A 23,242-nucleotide genomic window follows, 5' to 3' on the forward strand; every position below is an offset into this window, starting at 1 on the left:
AGGCTTTACTCCATTCGGGTCACTAGGTCATGGGGGTCTCACTTCATTTTCTTCAACGTCATTTGGCGGCAGTGGAATGGGCAACTTCAAATCAATATCAACTTCAACTAAGATAGTTAATGGCAAAAAAATCACTACAAAGAGGTATCTCTCTCGATCTCTGTTTTTCTTTTATTTTTTAAAAAAAGATTTATTTATTATATGTAGCTGTCTTCAGACACACCAGAAGAGGGCATCAGATCTTACTATGGATGGTTGGGAGCCACCACGTGGTTGCTGGCATTTGAACTCAGGACCTCTGGAAAAGCAGTCAGTGCTCCTCACCGCTTAGCCATCGCTCCAGCCCCTATTTATTTATTTATTTATTTATTTATTTATTTATTTATTTTCGAGACAGGGTTTTTCTGTGTAGCCCTGACTGTCCTGGAACTCACTCTGTAGACCAGGCTGGCGTCGAACTCAGAAATCCCCCTGCCTCTGCCTCCCAAGTGCTGGGATTAAAGGCATGCACCACTGGCTAGTGTGCTTAATTTCTAAATCAGCTAAAGCTTTAAAGCTTTTTGCTTTGAATATTTGCTTAATTTTTCCTTTGATGCATATCACTGTGTGGTCATTTGTCATGAGAGTCCCTGGCATTGTCAGTGTCGAAAAATGAAAGTGGCTGTCTGAGCAGGAAAACCCTAATGGCAGAGTTGGGCTGCGACCACTTGCCATACTCCAGCCCCAGTCTTACTCTTTGTGGTTAATAACATCTCCTGTATTTGATAGTATTTGAGTCCACATTTACTTTTGGCAGGATTGGAATTTTAGGAAGAACTCTTGAGCTTAGTTTTCATGGTTCTGTTATGTAAATCACAAATATATATATATTTTATACTTCTAAGGACTGAGCTCAGGGCCATAAGTTTGTTAGTAAAACTCTTGCTAAACATTCTGATTGAACAGAGGTTTCTAAATGGGTCATTTCTTACAGAATTGTGGAGAATGGTCAAGAAAGAGTAGAAGTTGAAGAAGATGGGCAGTTAAAGTCCTTGACGATAAATGGTAAGGAGCACCTGCTACGCTTGGATAACAAGTAATTCAACGCACGCATTTAACAGAAATGTTAAACCATAACAAGCACCATTTGAGGAATAACAGGAACTTTTTTTTGAAGATTTGAAACGAACTCGACTTTCTGTATAACTGTACCTAAACTAAAGTATTTATAAAAAAGCTCATTGGAGCCTCCAACTATCAGATTTTTGAGTTTGTTGTTGGGACCACAAAATAGGACCTTTCTATTTCTTTTGTCTTTAAAATTGTTGTAATCTCTGTATGCACTTTGCTTTAAACAAATCGTAATCTGAGGTGAGCCCTGTGACTTGAGTAGTGCTAGGATGAGATTGTCTGTAACACCAGCATGGATCTGCTTCCCATTGTGGTGAATTGTGAGTGAGTAGTGTCAGCCTGCTGTGAAGTTAACATTGCCAGATAAATCTTCTACGGAAATACTTCAATTTTATTTTCAGTATTTAGTGATGAAAGCTATTACTGCATCAATGGTAATACATTTCTGGTTCAGTGTACACTAAGGATGTTTTCTAGTTGTGCATGGATGCTGGCAACCTCGTCAGTTTGACTATTGTTTAAATATGTAATGTTAAGCTTAGGTTTAAAAAAGCTGGTAATTTGGGTTTTTGTCATTTGCTTAAAAAAAAATAAATGCGAATGTGTTTGGTGCATTCTTTCATGAGTGGGGTCTGCAGCCTTCTTGTGTCTGTGTGATTTTGTGCCTGAGCTTCTGTGTCACCTCATTAGTGCTTCCTTCTGTCGAGGGTGAATTCTGAGTGGAAGTTACAACATAGACCGGTCTTCAGTGTATACAGAGGGCATATGAATGAAGACCTGTAAACTATGAGCAACAACTTGGTGTGGTTTGTAAGGGTGGGTGTGGGAGTGGAGATTATATGGTGACCTGTATAAATAATGAGCAGTACTTTTGTGATATCTGTCGTGAATCAGGGAGCACTGCTGGGGATTGAATCCAGGGCTTGATACATGCTAGACAGGTAGCTTACTCCTTATCTGTATTTTGAAATAATCTTTTAAGTGCTCAGTCTAGTCTTGAACTTGAGATCTTTCTGCCTTCACCTCAAGTGCTCCACCAAGCCTCATTATTACAGGATTTAGTTTAACATTTGTGTGAGGAAAGGAACTGGGTTCAAATGTTTTCACTGCAAAGTATTTTGAAGATTTTTTTAGGGATACAGTTTACAGAAGATCACTTCAGAGCAGGGCATTGTGCATGGGACATCAAGGTATGATTAAAGAGCCAGTAAACAAACTTACTTCAGTCTGCAAAAACAATCAGTGATTATGACAATTTTAACTAAAAGGTCAGTTAAGTGAGATTACACTAAATTTGCATTTAAACCCCTGCTCCACCATTTAAGAAGTGAGTAGTGTGTAGATTCTGATATAAGGATCCCGACACTCCTGGAATAAGGAATAGAAAGCTTTATCTCAAAGTGAATGAGTGGTCTAAAGAGAGCACTTGAACACGTTAGGAGAGAGATGGTTGTGGGTACTCAGGAACACTGCAAAGTCTGAGTGCCCTTTGCTTTATTTTGCAAGTTTTGATAAAGGCTTTCTGGTTCAGTGTACACTAAGGATGTTTTCTAGTTGTGCATGGATGCTGGCAGTTTGACTATTGTTTAAATATGTAATGTTAAGCTTAGGTTTAAAAAAAGCTGGTAATTTGGATTTTTGTCATCTGCTTAAAAAATGCGAATGTGTTTGGTGCATTCTTTCATGAGTGGGGTCTGCAGCCGTCTTGTGTCCGGTCGATAACAGGATGATACAGAAGCGCTCTGGTGTTGCCTAATGATATGTGAATGGAAAGGAGTGAGACAGCAAGTACTTGGCCCCAGTTTTGCCTTCTTTGCACATAGGATGTTGGAGCTTGAAGCATGTCACACAACACACGCTGGCCCAAAGATGGTTGGTGATGGAGAAGGAGGGCACACGGACAAGTGTTTGACTTTTACACTTGAGCAGTTGTCTTGCTCATTCTTTCTTTGCTGGCTGTGCAGACACACTTGTTCTCAGCTGAATGCCCAGGGGACAAGCCACTTTTGGGAGGGCTCGGATTGCTGGGTAGTGATAGTGTTATTCAGCAGTGACTTGCTAACCTTTGCTACATTGGTTTTAGAAGAATTTTGATGCTGTGCTCAGTTTCTGCACAGCGTCATGTCATCCTCAGTAGCTAGCTGCTGTGTGCAGAGCCACCGCATAGGAGGTATCTGTGTTTTGTGGATTCTCTTTGCCTCACTCATTTTCTTCTGTGTCTTCCAACTTGGTTTGAATGAAGGATTATTCTCCTTTTTTTTTTTTAAATAACAAAAGTTGTAGGGTTGATTCTGGGACTGAATGGCTTATATTACTGATATGTAATTATATGTAAATTAGTATATTATATACTGAATCTCAATACTCTTAGGTGGCTTGCCCTGTGGCAGGGCGTAATCAATCTAACCAGACACCAAAGTCCTCAGCCTGTGTGCCTGGACCTCTAAAGTATGGGGTGTGTCCAGGTGCTCACAGTTGCAGGACAGTGGGACGGGGAGCCTCTGGGCAGCAACTCTAGTTTTGTCCATCACAATGCAGGTGACCTCTTAAGAAATAACTCTTCCAGCTGGGTGGTGGTGGCACACGCCTTTAACCCCAGCACTTGGGAGGCAGAGGCAGGTGGATTTCTGAGTTTGAGGCCAGCCTGGTCTACAGAGTGAGTTCCAGGACAACCAGGGCCTCACAGAGAAACACTGTCTCGAAAAACCAAAAAAAAGAAAAAGACAAATATCTCTTCCAGAATTATTTTCTGGGAGGTGGTGGTGATAGAGAGAGGGTCTTGTTCTTCTGTCCTTTCCCCCCAAGTGCTGGGATGTTCTGCAAGCAGAGTGTCAGCTTTTTTCTTTGTTGTGTTTTGCTTTTGAGATAGCACCTCACAGTGTGTGTAGACTAGACTGTCTTGGAACTCAGACATACCTATCTCACTCCTGAGTACTAGAATTAAAAGTGTACACCATCACTCATAGCCTCTTGGTTGGTTGGTTGGTTGGTTGGCTGGTTGGTTGGTTTGTTTTGAGCCAGGGTTTCTTTGTGTAGCCGTGGCTGATCTAGAACTAGTCTGTAGGACAGGTAACCTCAGCCTCAGCAGGACACTGTATGAGAACCTCTGTGGGTTGGGGAAGAAGTCCTGGGGAGTGTTGAAATACCTTTCTCAAAGACTTAAAAGAATTACTCTATATTTGTGTTTGTGCCTGTTTCTTCACCTGCACTGTACATACATAAAAATTTAAAAAAATCAATTTTCTTTTCCATTCTGTGGGATTTGAGGATTCTCCCAAGTGTTACTATTAAGGATGTGCTCTGTCACCATCCTAGTTAACATTATTCATAATGCTTGAGAGTGTTGTAGAAAATATTTAATCTCAGACTGGGGCTTCTATCCCATGTTTGATCATTCAGTTCCTGGATTAAAAAGTCACAACTTTTATTATGTACAATAAGCCTTAATCAGCACAAGAGCTGGGCAGATATCTACCCTCTATGCTATTAAAGTCTACTTTTCTAACGGTAACCCCTGAGTTATTTTACCTGGGTTGCTCTTAACTACTTGGCCAGCCCTCGTGGCCATGCTTTTTTGACTCTTAACCTATGTCTGATTTTTCCTCCACCTTTTCTTTCTCCTCATGGTCTCCTCTGACCCTAAGGCCAGGAACACCAATTTCCACCTGTCTCAATTTGGCCCAGCTGTAAGCATCTTTATTCAGTCAGAAATAACTTGGGTTGGGGCAAGGTCACATAGTGTCACTTGGGTCTCTTTGCCTCGTCTCTGGGGCAGGTACGTCTTGGGAGCCGTACATAGCATTAAAGTGCATATCAACAATTTTAACGTGGTGTGTACATGCTGCAGCATAATTGTGGAGAAGTAACTGACATTCAGGAGTCCTGTGACTTTAACCACATGGAAGGAACGTAGGGGTCCGACTTGTGATGTGGGATGTAAGTCTTCCCTCAGAGCCATCTGGCTGCTCCTTTCATAAACTTGTTGCCAGCATTATTAACTGCTAGATGCAACCTTTTTCTATTCAGGACAGTGTGGAGGAATTCTGGGGGTTGGACCTGTTCTTGCTAAGCCAATCTTTCCTTTTTTTTTTTTTTTTTAATTCTTTATTTACATTTTAAATGCTATCCCGAAAGTTCCCTATACCCTTCCCCCAATTTTTACTTACATAACTGGTTTTTAGGGTTTGTTTCTGTGTGCCTCAGTGGTTTTTTTGTTTTGTTTTGTTTCCTGGAAGGTCAGCTCACACTAAGCATTTTTAGGCTGACTTACCTTTTAAAGTTCACTATTTGGCTTTATGGGTGTTTTCCTTGCATTTATGTTTGTGTTTTGCATGTATGCCTGTTGTGCTGCTGTGTGAGTGCTGAGATTTGAACCCGGGTCTTCTGTGGAGCTGTGCAGTGTCTTCAGAAATACCAAATGTATTCACACCCTTTCTTTTGAGACAGGGATGGATGGAAACTTGCTGTATAGACCAGGCTGGCCCAGAACTCCTAGATGAGCCTCCTGAGCCCTGCGATTAAGAGTGTTCTGGCTATTCCACTTCGCCCCTTTAAGACCTGGGTTAGGGTAGAGTGCTTGTGATATTTTCTCAGGGGCCTGGCTTAGCAAGTTGTCAGTTATTTATTTTTAAAATTGTTCAGTGCTGGGGTAAAACTCAGTGCCTACTACTGTATGTAACCTTGGCTTGTCATTGTTGATTTTTAATTGTATGTGTGAGTGATGTCAGCGTGTATGCTTGTGCACCATGACTATGCAGTACATGAGGAGGCCAGAAGAGGGCATTAGATCCCCTGGAATTGGAGTTAGAGACCTCAGGACCATATGAATGCTGAGAATTTCCCTGGAAGAACGGCCAGTGCTTTTGACTGCTGAGCCGTCTCTCTAGCCTGTTCTTGATTTAAAAAGATAGAGTTCACATCATTCATGTAGCTGTACACTGTTAAGGTGACAGTGGGATTAAAATAAATCTGTATGGGTGTTTTGCCTGTATATGTCTGTACTATGAATGTCTAGTGACTTTGGAAACTAGAAGAGGAGTTACAGATAGTTGTAAATTGCCTTGTCGATCCTGGGAATAGATATCTGGGTCCTCTAGAAGGGCAAGTACTGTAACTGCTGATCTTTTCAGCCCCAGGATTTGGTTTGGATTATATATTTCTCTCAGTATGCACATAATAGTTCATGCACTCATGTAAATTCAAGAGCGTGTCTGATTCCTTAAAGCTGGAGTTATAGGTGGTGATGAGGTGGCTGCGGTGCTGGGAACCAAACTCCGGTCATCTGGGAGAATATGAAATGCTAGAGGGCCGGCTCTCCAGCCTACTGACAGCATCATATTCTGTGAGAGGCTGCTTTTAGAAAGATTAATATACAAAAAGTCTCCTTTCAGCCAGGTGGAGGTGAGACATACCTTTAATCCTGATTTTGGAGACAGAGGAAGGCAGATCTCTGACTGAGACCAGCCTGGTCTACGGAGTTAGTTCCAGGACAGCCCGGGCTTTTGAGAAACTTTTTTTTTTTTTTAAAGATTTATTTATTTTTATTATATATAAGTACACTGCAGCTGTCTTCAGACACTCCAGAAGAGGGCCCCAGATCTCATTACAGATGGTTGTGAACCACCATGTGGTTGCTGGGATTTGAACCTCGGACCTTCGGAAGAGCAGTCAGGTGCTCTTACCCGCTGAGCCATCTCACCAGCCCCAGAGAAACTTTTTTTTTTAAATTGAGAAACTTTGTCTAAATAAAACAAAAAACCAAAACAATACAAAAAAAGGTCTTTCTACCAGTTTTGAGGAAATAGATCCTGAAATTTATCCATTTTTCTCTGGGACTTTTTATGATAATGACTAGTCCTGATACCCAGAACCTAGAATGAACTGGGAGATGAGTCTGGGTGTGTATGTAGAGGATTCTTTTGATTATTTGAGGTGAGAACCTGCACCTGTGGCTGGCACCGTTCTGTGGCTGGGACACTGATGGTCAACATCCTGTGCTGCTCTTCTACCCTACTGTCTGTCAGAGTATTTCATCACAGTGGCAGGAAGAGAGACATACCACGCTCTTGGGGGTGGCCAACCTGCAGATTTACCGCCTCTAGCTTTCCAGTGTTTAGAGTGGTCTAGGAGGACAGGAAATGACTCAAGCTGGCATCTGCCTGGCCTTTACAAGATTTCAGCTGTGTCTGTGTCCTGCTATTTTCTCATCATTAGTGTTAGTACCACTTGGTTTACAAGGTTTCTGGGGCTGAAAGGGGAAAATGCTGCAGATAAGCCAGTGATCACAGACAGATACAGAGACAGAAGTGCAGAATTCTATTTTGTTTCCATTCCTTGATGAACTATCAATGCAGTAAGACTCAAAAAGTACTCTCCAATTTATTTTTGAGGTTTCAAGGCTGTCTTGGAACTCTAGAACCCCAACTTTAACACATGAACCTGCGCTTACCTCCTGAGAGCTGGGATTAAAGGTGTGCGCCTCCGCTGCCCGGCTCTGGTTTGGTTTCTAGGAGCACATTTTTAACTGCTGAGCCATTTCCCCAGCTCCAAAAGAATTTACTAAGTGGCATCTGGTTTTTGTCCAGCACCTTTCAGTCCTGTTTGTCTTTTTACTGGTACGCATGTGACAGAGGGAAGTGAAGTCTGATGCTGCCTTTAGCTTGTTCCCCATAAGATGTGGCTCTGGTCCTCTAGAAGGTGCTACAGGAGTGGCCGCAGCTGTGGGGTGCAGGGAGTTGCTATGCAGTACCGTCTTGTAACTAACAGCATTTGGCCCTGGTTACGGGAACAGTTGGTGTTTTTAAGATGCCCATTAAGTGCCAGCCCTACCGGTCTGAGAAATGATTGACTATGGGCACCTTTACCCAGTGGGACTTTTGATGGGTATGAGCAATGTGATTTGTGTGCCATCACATGGAACTGACACTTTAGGGCATACCAACTACACTTGGCTGCTGGAAGTCATTTGGCTGTTTGTCCACTGTGACTCACTGACTTCAGGATGTTTGTGACACAGCACCCAGAAGCTCAACTACAGAGGCAGGGTCTCTACTCTGGAACTCAGCTCTTGTCTTAGCATCCTAAATGCTGGGATTATAAGTGTCACCCAGCTCACCAGTTAATTTCATAGTCACTCTAGGTGTCCTCTGACCTCAGAGGACATAGCCTTTTTTAAGACTGAGGATGTGACTCAGTGGTAGGGTGCTTGCCTAGCCTGAGTTAGAAATAAAATTACTGTCCTGTTGAAATCAGTGCTTTAGGGATTCCCTGGTTTCTAGGTCTCCAGGTGAAATGTGACTTTTGCCTACTTGTGCATTTCCTAACTCTTCTCTACTAATGTCGGTTTCCTAAGATGACCCTGCGGTCACACCCTCCTTCATGCCAGGCTGGTTTTATACACGCCCCACTTGGTTTCCCACTTGCTGGCTGCTCAAGTGTGTCCTCTCACAGATGTCCCCATTCTGTTGTGTTCATTTGAGACTGACAGTGCAGAGTTTGTTTGAAACTATACAGCACTAAGGCTAAGAACAAGAGCCCTGTGTCCCAGTGCCTTGGCACTTGTTTTGACACCAGTGGTGTGACTGACTTCATCTTGTGAGCCAGCAGGTGATACAGATGAAATACCAGGTTGATGGCATTAATGACCTAGTGAAATAGACTTCTTTCTCCTTGTGTACTTGGGGAGGAGCTTATGTGAAGTCAGTACCCACATTCATGGGACTGCTGGACTCCGTGAGATCTGAAGCCCTACCACACTCTGTGACAGTTGAAAGTCTTTCTGTCTCAGCTTCCGGGTGACCTCAGTGTCTTGGCTCAGGACACTGGCAGATCGTGGGTTTGTTTTAACATTTCATTTCATTAGTTGTTTCAAAGCATATGTTTTCTGGTGTGTTACGTTCCCCAAGTGGAAAAGAAACATGACCTCTCATAACCCAGGGTGTGGACCAGTGCTTGACTTGCCTTAGGCTCTGGTTTGGGTCACCAGCATCAAAACAAACCCACTTTTTAAAAAAAGAAAAAAAGAAAAAAAATAGGTGAATATGGGACTTGTGAGATGACACTAACTGCTCTTCCAGAGGTCCTGAGTTCAATTCCCAGCAACCACATGGTGGCTCACAACCATCTGTAATGGGATCCGAAGCTCTCTTCTGGTGTGTCTGAAGAGAATGACAGTGTACTCACATAAATTTATATATTTTTTTTAAAAAAAAGTGAGTGTAAGGTGGTTGGGTGTGTTACGTGCCCTTGATCCCAGCACTCAGGAGTACAGAGTGAGTTCCAGGGTAGCCAGCGGCACACATCTCAAAAAACAGAAAACGAAAAACAAAATCCAAAGCGATCACCCTCTCCCTCCCCAAAACCCCTCCAAACTAAAAAACAGGCATCAAAGGAGCAGGAGAGCCGGCTCAGCAGTCAAGAACACTGACTGACTCTTTCAGGTTCAATTCCCGGCACCCACATGGCAGCTCACAGTTGTCTGTAACTCTTGATAATAAGCAGGCAAAATACAAATATAAGTTACATTTAAAAAGGCATCAGTAAAAACCTTTAAATCTATCAAAGTAAGGAGAAAGTCTGAGTTCAAAGCCAGCTTGGTCTGTGAGGAATTCCAGACCCTACTCTCATGAGTAAGTAGATAAAAACAAACCATAAGTGAAATAAAAATCATGCTAGCAGATGGGCTAGCCAAAATTGTGCCTTTTTTGTTCTGTTTTTGGTTTTTTTTTGAGACAGAGTTTTTCTGTATAGCTCTGGTTGTCCTAGAATTCACTTGTAGACCAGGCTTCCTTCAGACTCAAGGGATCTACCTGCCTCTGCCCTCCTGAGTGCTGGTATTAAAGGCATGTGCCACTACCACCTGACTGTACTAAAAATTTTAAATGGATTTATGTTTGTGTGTTTGGCTGCATGTATTTCTGTGCACCATGTGCTCACGAAAGCCAAAGCAGGGCAGATGTGGACACTAGGAATCTCACCTCTGTCTCCCTGACGGGCAGCCAGTGCAGGCCTCCTGATAACATCCTGTCCAGAAAGACTGCGTTCCTGACTCTCAGATAGTTTCCCCAGTTTTGAAGGGTTGCTAGGAGGACCTGGCATTTGTGTCAGTTGCAGAAAATATGCGCTTCTGTACATTCCAGAAAAGGCTTTTGTATATTTTTCATTAAATTTGTTTATATGTGCATTTGCATTCTGTCACACACTTGGAAGATGGAGGACAGTTGGTGGCTTCCAGAAAACTGGGCCATTAGGTTTTGAAGCAAATACCCTCGTTCTGAGTTTTCCTGCCAGCCCCACTTCTGTAAATATTAAAGATGAAGCACATGATTGATGGTTTAATGCAGGTGGCTTTGTGTGTGAGATGAGTTAAATGGAGCAAGCCCTAGGATCCTCACCAATATCCAGGGTGCACATACCCACGTTTCCTCCCGGTGTTAGAGCTGTGAGCGGTGAGCACTCTGAAACATGCTGGCTCGGCCCGGCTTGTCTTCCATGTATAGCAGTTGACCCAGTGCAGGTTCTTCCTACCTGTGCGATAGCAATGGCATTTCCTACGGAAACCCCACCCCCTACCCCCAGACTCTTTTCAAGTCTTTCAAGTTAGGTTTTGAGGTTGGCTATCAGGGGCTTCAGATAAAAAGGATTCAGAGGCCCCTGGATTGGAGGTCTCATGCTTACAGACCTTGTGAAGTCGTTCACTTACTCTGCTTCCAGGCACATAGCCTTAAAGATTCCACTGACTTGTGTGTATCAGCTGCTGGGTGTCTGTTTATCACAGGGTGGAGGAGGAAAACTTGTGCCTTGACTAGATGGGATTGTGGTGAGGTGAGGCAGGACAAGTCATGCAGGTTTGGACAGATTGCCTATGGCCTTGAAGCTGTGGGATCCTCTGTGTTTCTAGGGACCTGAAAGGTATGACAAAGTTTTGCTTATCTTTGAGGTGAGGTTAATAAACTGCTGTTTGTGGAGTTGGAACTGTCCTTCCCTAGGGTTCTGATGGGTTCTGTCTAAGTACTGTCTTGTTGCACCTGTGATTTTCCCTGTTAGCATGGGTTTTACTCCATACTTGTGATCTTGGGATTATTACATTCATCCCAGTCTGATATGTTAAATTGTGAGGTTAAACTTTTGTATAATCCATATCTGTTAAGGGAATAGAGCAGAGCTGGTCAGTTGAAGGGTTGGTTCCTTCTACAGTCTTTAAATATGATTGCTGTCTAATCTCAGATTATGCAGATCCGTCCTTCATTGTGTCCTGGAATATTCTGCCTGCCTAACTGCGGTAGATACTAGACTCCTGGCATTTGGGTCCCTGGAAGAGATAGACAGAGCAAACCATAGTGTAAACTGGGACCAAACCATCTTCACTACTAAGAAAGCAAGCCTTGAGGACATCTGTTAAGAGTTTATGGCAGTGGGTGTCAACCTTCTAGTGTGTAATCCTTTAATACAGTCCTTATATTGTGGTATACCCCAATGAAATAAAATTACTTTGTTGCTACTTCATAACAGCACTTTTGCTATTGTGAATGGTAACATAAATATCTGATATGCAGGATATCCGATATGCAGGATATGTGATATGCAGGGTATCTGATAGCCCTTGCGAGGAAGTTGTTTGACTTCCCGCCCCCAAAAGGAGTCATGACAGACAGGTTGAGAACTGCTGGTTTATGATGCTTTTTTTGTTTTGATGGAACTTTCTTTTGTTTTGCTCCCATGGATATTATGGTATTCAGCCTTGTTTATAGGTTTGTACTTGTTTATAGGTTTTTTTTTTGAGTCCTAGGTATGGAGTCTATGATGTCACATTGCTGAATGAGCACTTTCTCCCACAGCTACTGCTCTCAGTCCTTGCTCCAGCCATCAAGATTCCATCCTCCTCCCAGCCACCAGATGTGTTTTGAGGGCCCTGTGGATTAGCTCTGTGCTCTACCCTCTGTGCTGTGGGCTAGCTCTACCTCTTACTTCAGGCCTGATTAGGTGTTGAGGGATAACCACAGAGCATGGCAGTACCACAAATAATTTTGCTTTCATAAGGAAGCCCACCAAGAGCATGGCCAGGGCACACAGCCACTTTGACCTCTGCTCTGCCTTTCTGTCTCTTTGTAGTCTTTGCAGTGAGCAAATGAAGTCCTTTCTGCGGTAGGTGCTGGTCAGGACAAGTAGTGCTGCCTTACTTCTGGGTTCTGTGGACTCTGATTGGCTGCTTTGTGATGTGTGGTGTGGTGTGGTGTGGTGTGGTGTGGTGTGTGTGGTGTGGTGTGGTGTGGTGGTGGTGGTGGTGGTGTGTGTGTGTGTGTGTGTGTGTACACCTGTCCAGCTCTGATAGAATGTGCTGTGAAGGCTGTGGTTGGACCCAGTCAACCCACTGTAAATGAGGAGTGATGTGCTTTGGGGCAGGATATGAAGATGGCAGGGATGGTCCTCACTCATCTGCCAACTTCTCAAAGCTTATAGGGCATCTCCACATGAAGGAATAAGGCTGAAGATGCTTGAGCCTAGGTGTTTGCCATCATTTTGAAGGTGGTGGTGTAATAGTTATGTGTAGCTTTGTGGGTTTCTACCATAACAGGACAATGATAGGTCATCAGAACTGTAAGACAACATCCCCTGTAAAAAGCAATTTCCATGGGCTATTGTCAGTCTGGCCATGCTCCTGGACCCATAGAGTACTTATCTTCCTCCTTATAGGCAGCCATGAAGACAAAGAACAGAGGACTCAGGACTGGAAGGTTCTCAAGCAAGACAGGAATGTGATAGTCACTGCGTGGTACTTGAGAGAAAGCTGGTGTGCTGTGAGATTTGGAGCTTGTAAGCACAGAGCAGTCAGTCCACAGGGCCTTCTGTATTTGGGCTGGATCTAGGTTTGTGTGCTGAGGTCAGTAGCCCAACCCAGATTCATCCTTCCACATGGATCGATCATCGTCTTGGTAATGCCCCAGACACCAGTGGTTATGCTGTGCCTACTCTGGTCCAAATTGCCTTAGAGGTAGCAGTTGCTAAGTGGATCAGCCTCACAGGTCTTGTCACAGCAGCCAGTTGATTATTTTGGGGTGCTGGCTGCCAGCTACTCCTTAATATATTATGAGGACAGCAGGCTGGAAGGAAGGAGTGCTTGGACAAATACATGGTGAGTTATTTCTTAGCAGGAGTGCCTAGTGAGGATGCCTGAAGAGAGGTGACCGAATAGCTGCTGATTTCCCACCTTCATTTCTGACCCAGGCACTTAGTTTGTGGCACCCTGTATCCTGTGTCTCTGTGATTTTCACTGCTGGGCCATGGGCAGGGAAATTGCTAGTGAGGATTTTCAGGAAAACCCTGAGAGCTGGGTGGCACTCAGAACAGGAAGGATGAGAGGATTTGCCTGGCTGCTGTAGGCCACCAAGAAGTACTGGCCTTGTGCTTTGAGTCCTGAGCTCCTAGTTTACTAGTTATTTGTTATAAGAACGAGATCCAGGTTCTGAAAGAATTGTCAGGCACAATGTCAGCTTTCTGCTAGTTCTTTTCTAAGCTTAGTTCTTTCTAAAATTATTACATTTCTTTGTGAGTGAGTGGTGCATGTGTGTGGGCGTGTGCGCGCCCACCACAGGTGCAGATTGGAGGACAACTTGAGAATTGCTTCTCTCCCGTGCGGGTCCTGGGGATTAAGTTCAGGTTATCTAGAGACTGCCATATCCAGGGATCCATCCCATAATCAGCTTCCAAACGCTGACACCATTGCATACACTAGCAAGATTTTGATGAAAGGACCAGATATAGCTGTCTCTTGTGAGACTATGCCGGGGCCTAGCAAACACAGAAGTGGATGCTCACAGTCAGCTATTGGACGGATCACGAGGCCCCCAGTGGAGGAGCTAGAGAAAGTACCCAAGGAGTTAAAGGGATCTGCAACCCTATAGGGGGAACAACATGATGAACTAACCAGTACCCCGGAGCTCTTGTCTCTAGCTGCATATGTATCGAAAGATGGCCTAGTCGGCCATCACTGGAAAGAGAGGCCCATTGGACTTGCAAACTTTATATGCCCCAATACAGGGGAATGCCAGGGCCAAAAGAATGGGAATGGGTGGGTAGGGAAGTGGGGGGAGGTATGGGGGACTTTTGGGATAGCATTGGAAATGTAATTGAGGAAAATACGTAATTTAAAAAAATATATATAATAAAAAAAAAGTTCAGGTTATCAGGTTTAGCTTATCCGCAGATCATCTTTACTCTCTAAGCCACCTTGCAATTCGCCAGTCCTGAGATAACAAAAACCAGCCAGTTTACTCTTCAGAAAGTAAGCACAGAACTCGTTGAAGGTGCTCTGAATGAAGTCAGGTGCACTCTTATTTCCGGGCTGGGGAATGTAGGGAGTGCAAGTGAAGAGAACCTGCAATAAGAAACTTGCCGTCCTTGTGACTGGCTTCCTGCTATAGATAACCCAGCTAAGGTCTGAAAGCCAGAGTGTGTGGAGCTTGCGCAACAAGGGCCAAGGCCTGTAAAGGTCTGTTAGGACATTTGTTTATTTCCACTGGGGGTTGTACCTTGTGGGGTCTGCGGATGGACCCAGCAGGCCTTTTGGGATGGGTGCTCCCTGAGCAGAATGTGGGGTGCACTCTGTCTCCTCTTATGGCTGACGGGAACTTGGTTCTGCATAGACCTGAGGATATCTGTTTTGGCACTGAGGTAAGTAAGAAGATGAGCAAGAGGCTGCTGTCTGGAGACTCAGCACGATGTCCCCAAAATAAAGGTTTGGCAGCAGGTGATGGGGTGTCACACATAAAAAAAAAATAGTTTCCTTCGCAAGTTACAGTAGTTAGTGCTTAACCGTACCTTTCTCCTCAGCACTCCCTCCTCCCCTCCCTTCCCGTGATGAAATATGGGGGTTGTTATATAGCTTCAAATTATGTAGTTCCAGGCTGACTTAGAGCTGCTTTTTTTTTTTTTTTCCTCTTTGAGACAGGGTTTTTCTGTGTAACAAGCCCTGGCTGTCTTGTCTTGCCTTTGTAGACCAGGGTGGCCTTGAACTCATGGAGACCTGCCTGCCTCTACCTCCTGAGTGTTGGGATTAAAGGCAGCTGCCACCATGCCTGGCCTGTTTGCTTTTTGATAAGGTTTTGCTATGTAGTCCAGAGTGGCCTCCAGCGCATTGTCATTTCAGCGCACTTGTCAGTGTTGACATTACAGCACGTATGACCATACGTGCAGGGATTTTACAGGCATGGTTCTCTGTTCAGCAGAGACTAGTCTGGCTTGGAGTCTGTCTGGGCTTCCTTTCAGAGTGTTGGAGTGACTGGCCAGCTGTCCTGGAACTTACTTTGTGACCAGGTTGGCCTGCCTCTGCTGCTTGAGTGCTAAGACTAAAGGGAAGTGCCACCACCCCCCACCTGCATTACCCTGTTAAGATTCTGCCAGGTTCTATTGTTACCTACCAGGCTTCTCCACAGGTCTGGCTCCTGCAGAACTTGGTCCACGGGAAAGGTCCAGATGAGGGCTGATTTAAAATACTTACCACGTTGCCCTGAGCATGTGCCTCCCAGGGATGAAAGAGGAACCTGCATGTGGGGCAGTTGTACCTTTCTTGCTTTACTACCAAAGAAAGGCAGCTCTTGCATGTCTCTGTCTGAGTTGACACATAGGCTGCAATTGGTGGTTGCAGGTTTATGCTCTTGGTAAGCTGAGTGTCTAGAATGGAGAGTCACTGCCTCCAGCTTTATGCCTGGTATAAATGATAACGGCACTGTTACTCAGTTACAGGGAATAGAAGTTAACCCTTTGTTGCTTTCTTGTTTTATTTTCAGTATCCGTCTAGTGTGTGAAACCTTGTTTCAGTTTTGCCAAAGATAAACAGCCTTCTGAATGATGACAGGGCGGAGTGTTGAGCGTGTGATGAGCTGGGAAATTTCTGGGAGATTACCTGGGGCCTGGCTCTACCACCCTAGGGATGGAGGGCAGAGTGAGTGCCCGAGGCTTCTGCAGTCCTCCTACCCCACTTTGTGCTTGCTTTTAGAGGTGATGCTTCCGTGGTTGCTAGCCTATGAACATGCTTGGCCTCTTTGCAGGGCTGAATTGTTGGGTTGGCAAGAAGCATGTTAAGTGGTATCTGCCAGGCCTATTTCTTGATTGTTCAACTGAGAATCTGCCTGATGATAATACAGCAGAGAGAGAGAGAGAGTAGATTTCTCTGGGATTGTTTTCATTTCCAATGTGGGAAGAGAATGTTCAGGCCCAGTAATGCAGTGGAGGGAATGGATAGTTTCTTCTTTTATAAATGGATGGTGGCTCTAGAGATGGAGCCATCTTTTGGGAAAGAAGGTGTGTGAAGCCTCTTGCTCCCAAGGGAGGGCTGAGGCTCACAGCTCTCCCTGGTGTGCTGTGTTTTCAGGTGTGGCCGACGAGAACGCCCTTGCAGAAGAATGCCAGCGGAGAGGCCAACCCACACCAGCTCTGGCCCCTGGCCCGGCCCCAGCACCAGTCCGGGTCCCCTCCCAGGCCCGGCCCCCGGCCCCAACTCCAGCCCCAGCTCCAGCTCCAGCCCCAGCCCCAGCTCCAGCCCAGACTCCAGCCCCTTCTGTCAGCACCCGCCCACAGAAGCCACCCAGGCCTGCCCCAACGGCCAAACTTGGGTCTAAAAGCAACTGGGAAGATGACGAGCAGGACAGGCAGCGGGTTCCTGGCAACTGGGATGCCCCTATGACCTCAGCAGGTGTGCAGAAGGGAGATGGTGTGGAACATCCCCAAAGTGTTTTGCCCCCAGGTCCAGGACAGCAAGCACAGGAGTCAGGCCTGTGTTGCTGCATTCTGACCTGAGGGGGCATGGGGAGCTGAGGGTAGGTGCCAGGCCTGCCAAGAAGGGACAGAGAGGATGCCTGTGTCCCGCTCACCTCCCACAGCTGCTCTATGTACGGCCTAGCTGCGTGGCTCAAAGCCAACCCCATGATTAAAACAGGGGTCCCAGTATTCTGATGTGTATGGAGTATATTGTCTGGGTTAGATTGACTGCTAGGGAATTGCTAGGTACTGCTTCTGTCCTTAATAGTTCTGGTCTATAACTTTTTGGGATCTGTCACTTAACCTGACTTACCACTTGCACACTTATTAACTTCACTCTCCAGACGGAAAGCTCCAGCCATGCACCCAGTAGAGTTATCTCAGTTGAGCCACAGGTGGAGGTGGAGGTGGAGGCCTGGCTCCTCCCTCTGTGCTCATGGTGGGATTGTTCACCATCTGGCTCTAGCCTCAGCAGGTAGCTTGTATATTTCCAGGAGTATTCCTCATAGAACATTCTATGAGGTGGTCAGCGTGTTCACATTGAACTTTCTAGTGAGGCCCCAGCCCTGTATGAAGGTTGTTTTATTGTCCAGAAGCTAGAGTTTGTGCCTGTGGCTATACAACTCCCTAGGCCAAACTACAGTGATATGTTTTGGTGGTTTATGTCACATTGTGTTGCAAAGTGCTCCAAGCAGGAAACAGGGCAAAGGTCTATTCCTTTGTTTTTCAGAAGTTTGCATTAAAGTCAAGACCTCAAGCCCCTCTGGTTCTCCTCAGAGAAGGATGAAGCAGGTGTCCTTTAGGGTTCTATAAGCAGAAGCAAACATAGTACTTGTGGCATTACTAGAATTTTGGGTAGCCAGCTTAGTTACCTTGCTGTGGAGAGATGCCAGCAAAACCAGATGGGTGACTGAGCTCTGTGCAGCTGAGTGGCAGATGCTTCCCTGCCTGCACTGGGGAGCTCCTTGTGCCTCAGTGGCTGTGGACACCTCCCATGAGCACTGTCTCGGTGCTGAGTGAAACAGAATAGAGCAGCCTTGTAGAGTTTGGTGACCTCCCCCAACTCTTGTTCCCCCAACTCTTGTTGTAAAGGTGCTGGAGCCTGGCCTAGGAGGTGCTATGTCATTAATCTTCTGGTAACTAGAGGTATATAGGGACAGGCCTGACTGCAGAGCTTGTTTATAGGTGCGTAGGGCCCCCACAGCAGGATCTGGACAGGAAGTGTGACTGCAGCACATGGCCCTTCTCTAGGCCCTGGCCGTCTCTCTTAAGCCAAAGGTGCTCAGCCAAGGCCAATCTGGAGACAGAATTTATTAGTAAGAACAGCAAAGTGCTTTCACTTTGTTGTTCTGCCAGTGCAGATCTAGACTCTACGTGTGCATGCGTGTGTACAAGTGTGTAGTGGTGAGCTTGTGGATCCTGGTAGAAATCTCTCATGAGAGGCTGGAAAAGCTGTGCGCGAGGTGGTCTCCCTATGTCCTGAGCCTGGAGTCAGCAGCACTGCCAGCGTGGCTCTGGCTGTGACTGGCAGCTTCTCTAAGCTTTGTCCCTTTACTCCCTTTTTGTTTACAACAAAACAACTCCCCGCGCTTTAAGTTCCAGAGCCATGCTTTCCTATAGGAAGGAAAATGTAACGCTTCACTTACCTTCTCTCTCAGAGATGGTGGCCCGTTTTGAAGTGGGGTTCTCCAAACTGCCACCTGAGCTACACAGGGTTTGGCTTAATTAAGTGAAAACAGAGGCCCGTTGGGAGGGAAATTAGAAACAGCTACCACACAAAAGTGGTTTCAGTTTCCACAACAAAACCGTGACCGGGGCAGCGTACCTTGCTCTGTACTGTAAGCTACTGTCCTCCTCTGGCTAACACAGAAGCCTTTGCAAAGTCTGGTCGTCTGCTGTTGGGATCAGGGGGACCAAGTCCAGACCTTAAAATTCTGAGAGCCACCGTTGAAGACCTAAGATGTCCTGGGCCAGGCTTCCCACACTTCACCCAGTGCAGCCTTCAGGGGCTTTGCTATTATTATTGGTTTTGGTTGGATTGACGAGTCTTGGGCCAGTTTTCCTAAAAATTCATACAAGGAGAAATTTGGTGCAAGCCATCCCAGTTGCAGGTCCCAGTGTCTGTCAGATGTGGAGCTGCTGGGTACAGTCTAGGTGCAGCCTGGCTCCTTGGCATCAGCAAGTGGAGTTTCCTAGATGAAAAACATTCTCATTGAGGTCCCTTCCTAGAAAAGGATTTACTGTGCAATTTAAGCCACCAGGGGTTGTCAGGAGTTGGACTGTGGTCAGCCAGCATAGCCATGGTCCATACTGTGTTGGTGATGAGGGGAGAACTAAATATAGTTGGATTTGCTGGCTCTGTGCGTGTGTGCGTATGTGCGTGCACGTGTGCTGTGGACTGCCTACATGCTTGGTAAGCTCTGTATTGCTGAGCCATGAGTTCAAGATATGTAGCCCCCCCCCCCCCCCCTTAACTTTTTTTGCAGGCTATTCTGTGGCCTTGAAAGTTTGTTCTGCAGAGGGAGCTGCATTTTGGTAAAGGGAGTAGTGGCATTTTGCATTTGTTTGTGGATTCCACATACAACGCAGTCAAAAAGAAATTACTCAACATGAGAAGAGGCATGAATAAAAGAATAAACATTTCCTTCCTCCTCCTTCTTGCTCAACTTGACCCTGCCTAGTAGTGCTGTGGAGTGTGGCCCTTTTCACAGAGCATGGCTTGTCATTCCCAAAGCTAGAGCCTGCATCTAAGCCTGCTGCTGGCCTGCCTTCCTCACTGCCCTCCCCCGCCCCCGCAACTAATTCATGTGTTGAGGTTTTGGTGGATCTCACCATGGGAATTTTGAGGTATCTGTGGGCATGTTATAGAAGCTGGGGTTCTGAGGTCTCTTTTGTGGCTCTTGTTCAGCACCAGGCCCACATCCCACCAACTGCATGTGGCCAGAGTCTGAGCTTCTGTAGGCCTGAAGGCAAAGCCCATCAGCTTGTTGGCAGTATCCAGAGCTGAGCCTCTGTCAGTCTTACTGTGGCCTTGGTTGGTAAGGTCATGCATCTGTTAGCTTTAATGACAGGAAAAATTCGACAGGCTGTTTTCAAGATTGAAAAATAGGCTGCCAGAGAGAATGGACTTGCCATTTCAGAAGGCAGCTGTGGGGGGTGTCTGACTTGGCTGCGTAGGTGACAGGGTTGTACATTTTGCAGGTAGGGTCTTGGTAGGGCCGCTGAGGAGCTGTTCCACAGAGGTGTTTCTGTGGCTGGGCTGCTGGGTAAATGTAGGAGGCTTGCTGTGGGTTGCACACTTCCCTGTGTGGTGGTGACATTCTGGGAGCAATATGGAAAGTTTTTAGCATGCTATTTCAAACAGTTTGTGTTTTCTTTTTGATATGAACACCATAAATGACTGTTCTGTTGCTTTGTACACGGGGAAGTGTCTACCGAGTGACCCATCTCAAGGGGATGCAGTTGCTGGTGTGCAGTGTTTCATAAGCCATGTTTCCTTAGGGCTCAAAGAAGGTGGCAAGAGGAAGAAGCAGAAGCAGAAAGAGGACTTGAAGAAGAAGAAGTCGACCAAAGGGAACCACTAGGCTGGACTTGGCGGCAGCCGCGGCAGCCACTGTGTGTGTGTGTGTGTGTGTGTGTGTGTGTGTGTTGCTCATGCGCATGGCAGCGGCATCCTTTAAATGTCGCCCAGGGTCACTTCGCTTAGCAGGATTATGGACGTGTGCCCACGGATCGGTAGGATCCAAGGGTGTTGGAGACAGAGGCAACGATCCCGGGTAGCTTGTATAAGTTTGTGACACAGCCTGAGCCTTGTAACTCTGCTTTGCCCCAACACTAAATCCATAGCTTTTTCCTCGAGTTTTCAGCAGCCCAAGCCCTGCTTTGAGCTCTGAGGTATTTGTAGTTGTAGGAGTCCATAGGGTCCAGGAGGGAGCTAGGTATGTGTTCATGATAGACTACCTCCTGGCGGTGGTACAGTGCGAAGTTTTGAGTACAGCGGAACTTAGAGGTAAAGTAAGCTGTGCCTTGAGCCATGGGTGTCAGGATGCTTTTGATTCAGGGTACTCTGGCAACACTTAAGGCTATCAGGAGCCACTTCAGATAGAGTCTTTCCTTATTTATTGTTCAACTTTTAATCTTCTCCAGGTAGTCAAAAATTGACACCAAATATAGTTTAGTTTTTGGGAAATCTCATCTTTTCTTCTTGGAGAAATATTTGTCCTTTTTCAGTCAAAAGGTTTTGCTTAGCAATACCATTTCTAGTAATGATAGGTCAGTGCTACTGGCTATTTACACAAACACACAGCACACAGAGGCGCATGCAAAATAATCAGCTAGGAAGCAAGAAGCAAATAAGGGCCCCTTCACAAGCTTTGACCTGTCATAACCCATGCCATGCTGTCACCTAACCTGTGGCTTACATGGAGCACTAGGTAGTTCTGACGCCATCTCACTTCTATCTGGGCTGCACATGTCTCTTGGCAGTGTCACTTCCTTTTGGCCATGAGGATCTATTGTTTGAACTTTGTCCCCTTGGCAATGAGCACATGATGAACAGTGTTGGTGAGCTTGAGATGGGTCCGCAGTGTGGAAAGGGGAAGCTTTGTGAGTTCTGGGCACTGGTGTAGCTAGGAGCTGAGACAGGACCCACCCACGTTTTGAGGAAGTGACCATGAAGTGTTTGCTGAGTTTGCTTGGTTTTGGTGGGAGGTGGTGTGGGCACTTACGGAGTATGGATTGGTGTTAATGTGTGTTGTGGAAATGTGACCCTCAAGGAGGAATGTATTTTAGTGCTACTGAGGTAAATAAAATGTAAACGTCACTGAGTCCAGCTCTCTTGTGGTCATTCCCTGTCTGTAAGTTGCACTGTTACTATGAAAAATAAAAGCAGGTCTTGTATTGTTTTTTTTAAATACAGTTTTATACATTTATTTTTGTGTGTGTATGTGCAAGGGTGTGCTCTGGTGCATGGGTAGAAGTCAGAGGACAGTTTGTGGGAGTTGATCCTCTCCTATCTGGTGTATTCTGGGTGCCCATTTTAGGTGGTCAGACTTGGTGGCATTTTGACCCACTGAGCCAACTCACCAGCCACAACGTTTTCAATTATGGAAGATAAAGTGACACTTGGGGGGGGGGTGGAATGTGTTGGTGTCCCATACAGAGGTCAGTTGTCATCCAGTGAGTGTGGCTTTTTGGACTAGCAGCCTGAGTGAATGTGCTGGGAACTTGGAGAGGCTCCTCCTTCTGAGTGTGACAGCAGTGTGTGACAGTAGTTTCCTGCCCAAGAATGCCGTCCTGGAGAGCAAGGTGTTCAGATGCATGTGTGAGAGGCCGCTTCAGAAGAGGCTCCTCGGACACTCAGACCCCACTGTAGCTGTTGATGTCCTGGTCAGCAGAGGTTTTAAGGACAGAGTCACGACTCTTTCAGCCGTAGCAACCAAGGCCTGTCACAGGTGTGTAGCCAGTAGACTACCCTTGACTCTTAACCCTAACCCTAACCCTAACCCTGAATCTGGGCGTGTCTTCAGGTAGCCTGGCATTCCAGATGAACTTAGGTCCAAGGGCAGCTCTGCTCAACATGGTAGCTGGCAGGAATGAGCCAATGTCTATTTAGGGCTTGCTGTGTGCACCTAGGCTAGTGCTTAGATGAGGAGACACAGAAAAGCCAGGGCTGCTGGTCCATACGTGGTCTGGCGCAGTCAGCTCTATGTGTTCAGTAGTTTGCAGAATGCTAGCCAGGCCAGGCTGATTACTGCCTCCTGATGTGACAGGTGCAGGATCCTGCCAGAGGGTCAATGAGTATAGGATAGGGGTAAACTCCTGTGCATCTCCAGTGACGCAGTGCTGGTGCACATGTATCTTTGCCATCTTTCGCATGTGAGATGAAAGGTGGAACTCTGGGTGTGGAATGCCCAGTGGGGCTGGGGGGAGGGGACCTGGAGAGATCAGTGCCATGTCCAGGATCTGCCTGGTTTGTCCTGGACCCTTCCACTCTCTTTGTGAGTGAGTGTAATCATTTTGAGCATGGTGAAGGTCTAAGGTCTGGCAGCGTCTTAGCTGTAGGGCAGAGAGAGAAACCCCAGAAGGGATGCTGCACTCTGGAAAACTTCTCTAGTTATTACCCAGTGTCTCAGAACAGTGGCATTCAGAGTCACAGTTGTAGCCCCACATCGTAACACATGCCTTTAATACTAGTACTAATTTATTTATTTATTTTTCATTTAATACTAGTACTAGTATTGGGAGGCAGAGGTAGGCTGAAAATCTGAATTTGAGATTAGAGCTATGCAGTAAGACACACCCTACCTGTATACTCCCCATCCCCCAAAAGAAGAACAGTTGCAATATATGGATTAAACAAGGTTTTACTTTGTGGCTC

General features: G+C 45.9%; 1 protein-coding gene across 4 annotated transcripts in view; it reads left to right on the forward strand.

The window, feature by feature from the left end:
- Dnajb6 (DnaJ heat shock protein family (Hsp40) member B6) overlaps window positions 1–21,690 on the forward strand; it is a 52,152-nt gene extending 30,462 nt beyond the window's left edge. The window contains exons 7-10 of one of the 4 annotated variants that reach the window (XM_021162038.2): window positions 3–144; window positions 974–1,044; window positions 16,478–16,798; window positions 20,365–21,690. In XM_021162038.2, coding sequence (XP_021017697.1) covers window positions 3–144; window positions 974–1,044; window positions 16,478–16,798; window positions 20,365–20,447 — 617 coding nt within the window. In that variant the 3' untranslated portion in view covers window positions 20,448–21,690. Of the gene's footprint in view, window positions 1–2; window positions 145–973; window positions 1,748–16,477; window positions 19,308–20,364 lie in introns of those variants that run through there. The other 3 variants (XM_021162037.2, XM_021162034.2, XM_021162040.2) reach the window with 3 other exon arrangements.
- Window positions 21,691–23,242: the final 1,552 nt, after the last annotated feature.

Source organism: Mus caroli, chromosome 5, assembly GCF_900094665.2.
Source record: "Mus caroli chromosome 5, CAROLI_EIJ_v1.1, whole genome shotgun sequence".
NCBI lineage: Eukaryota > Metazoa > Chordata > Mammalia > Rodentia > Muridae > Mus > Mus caroli.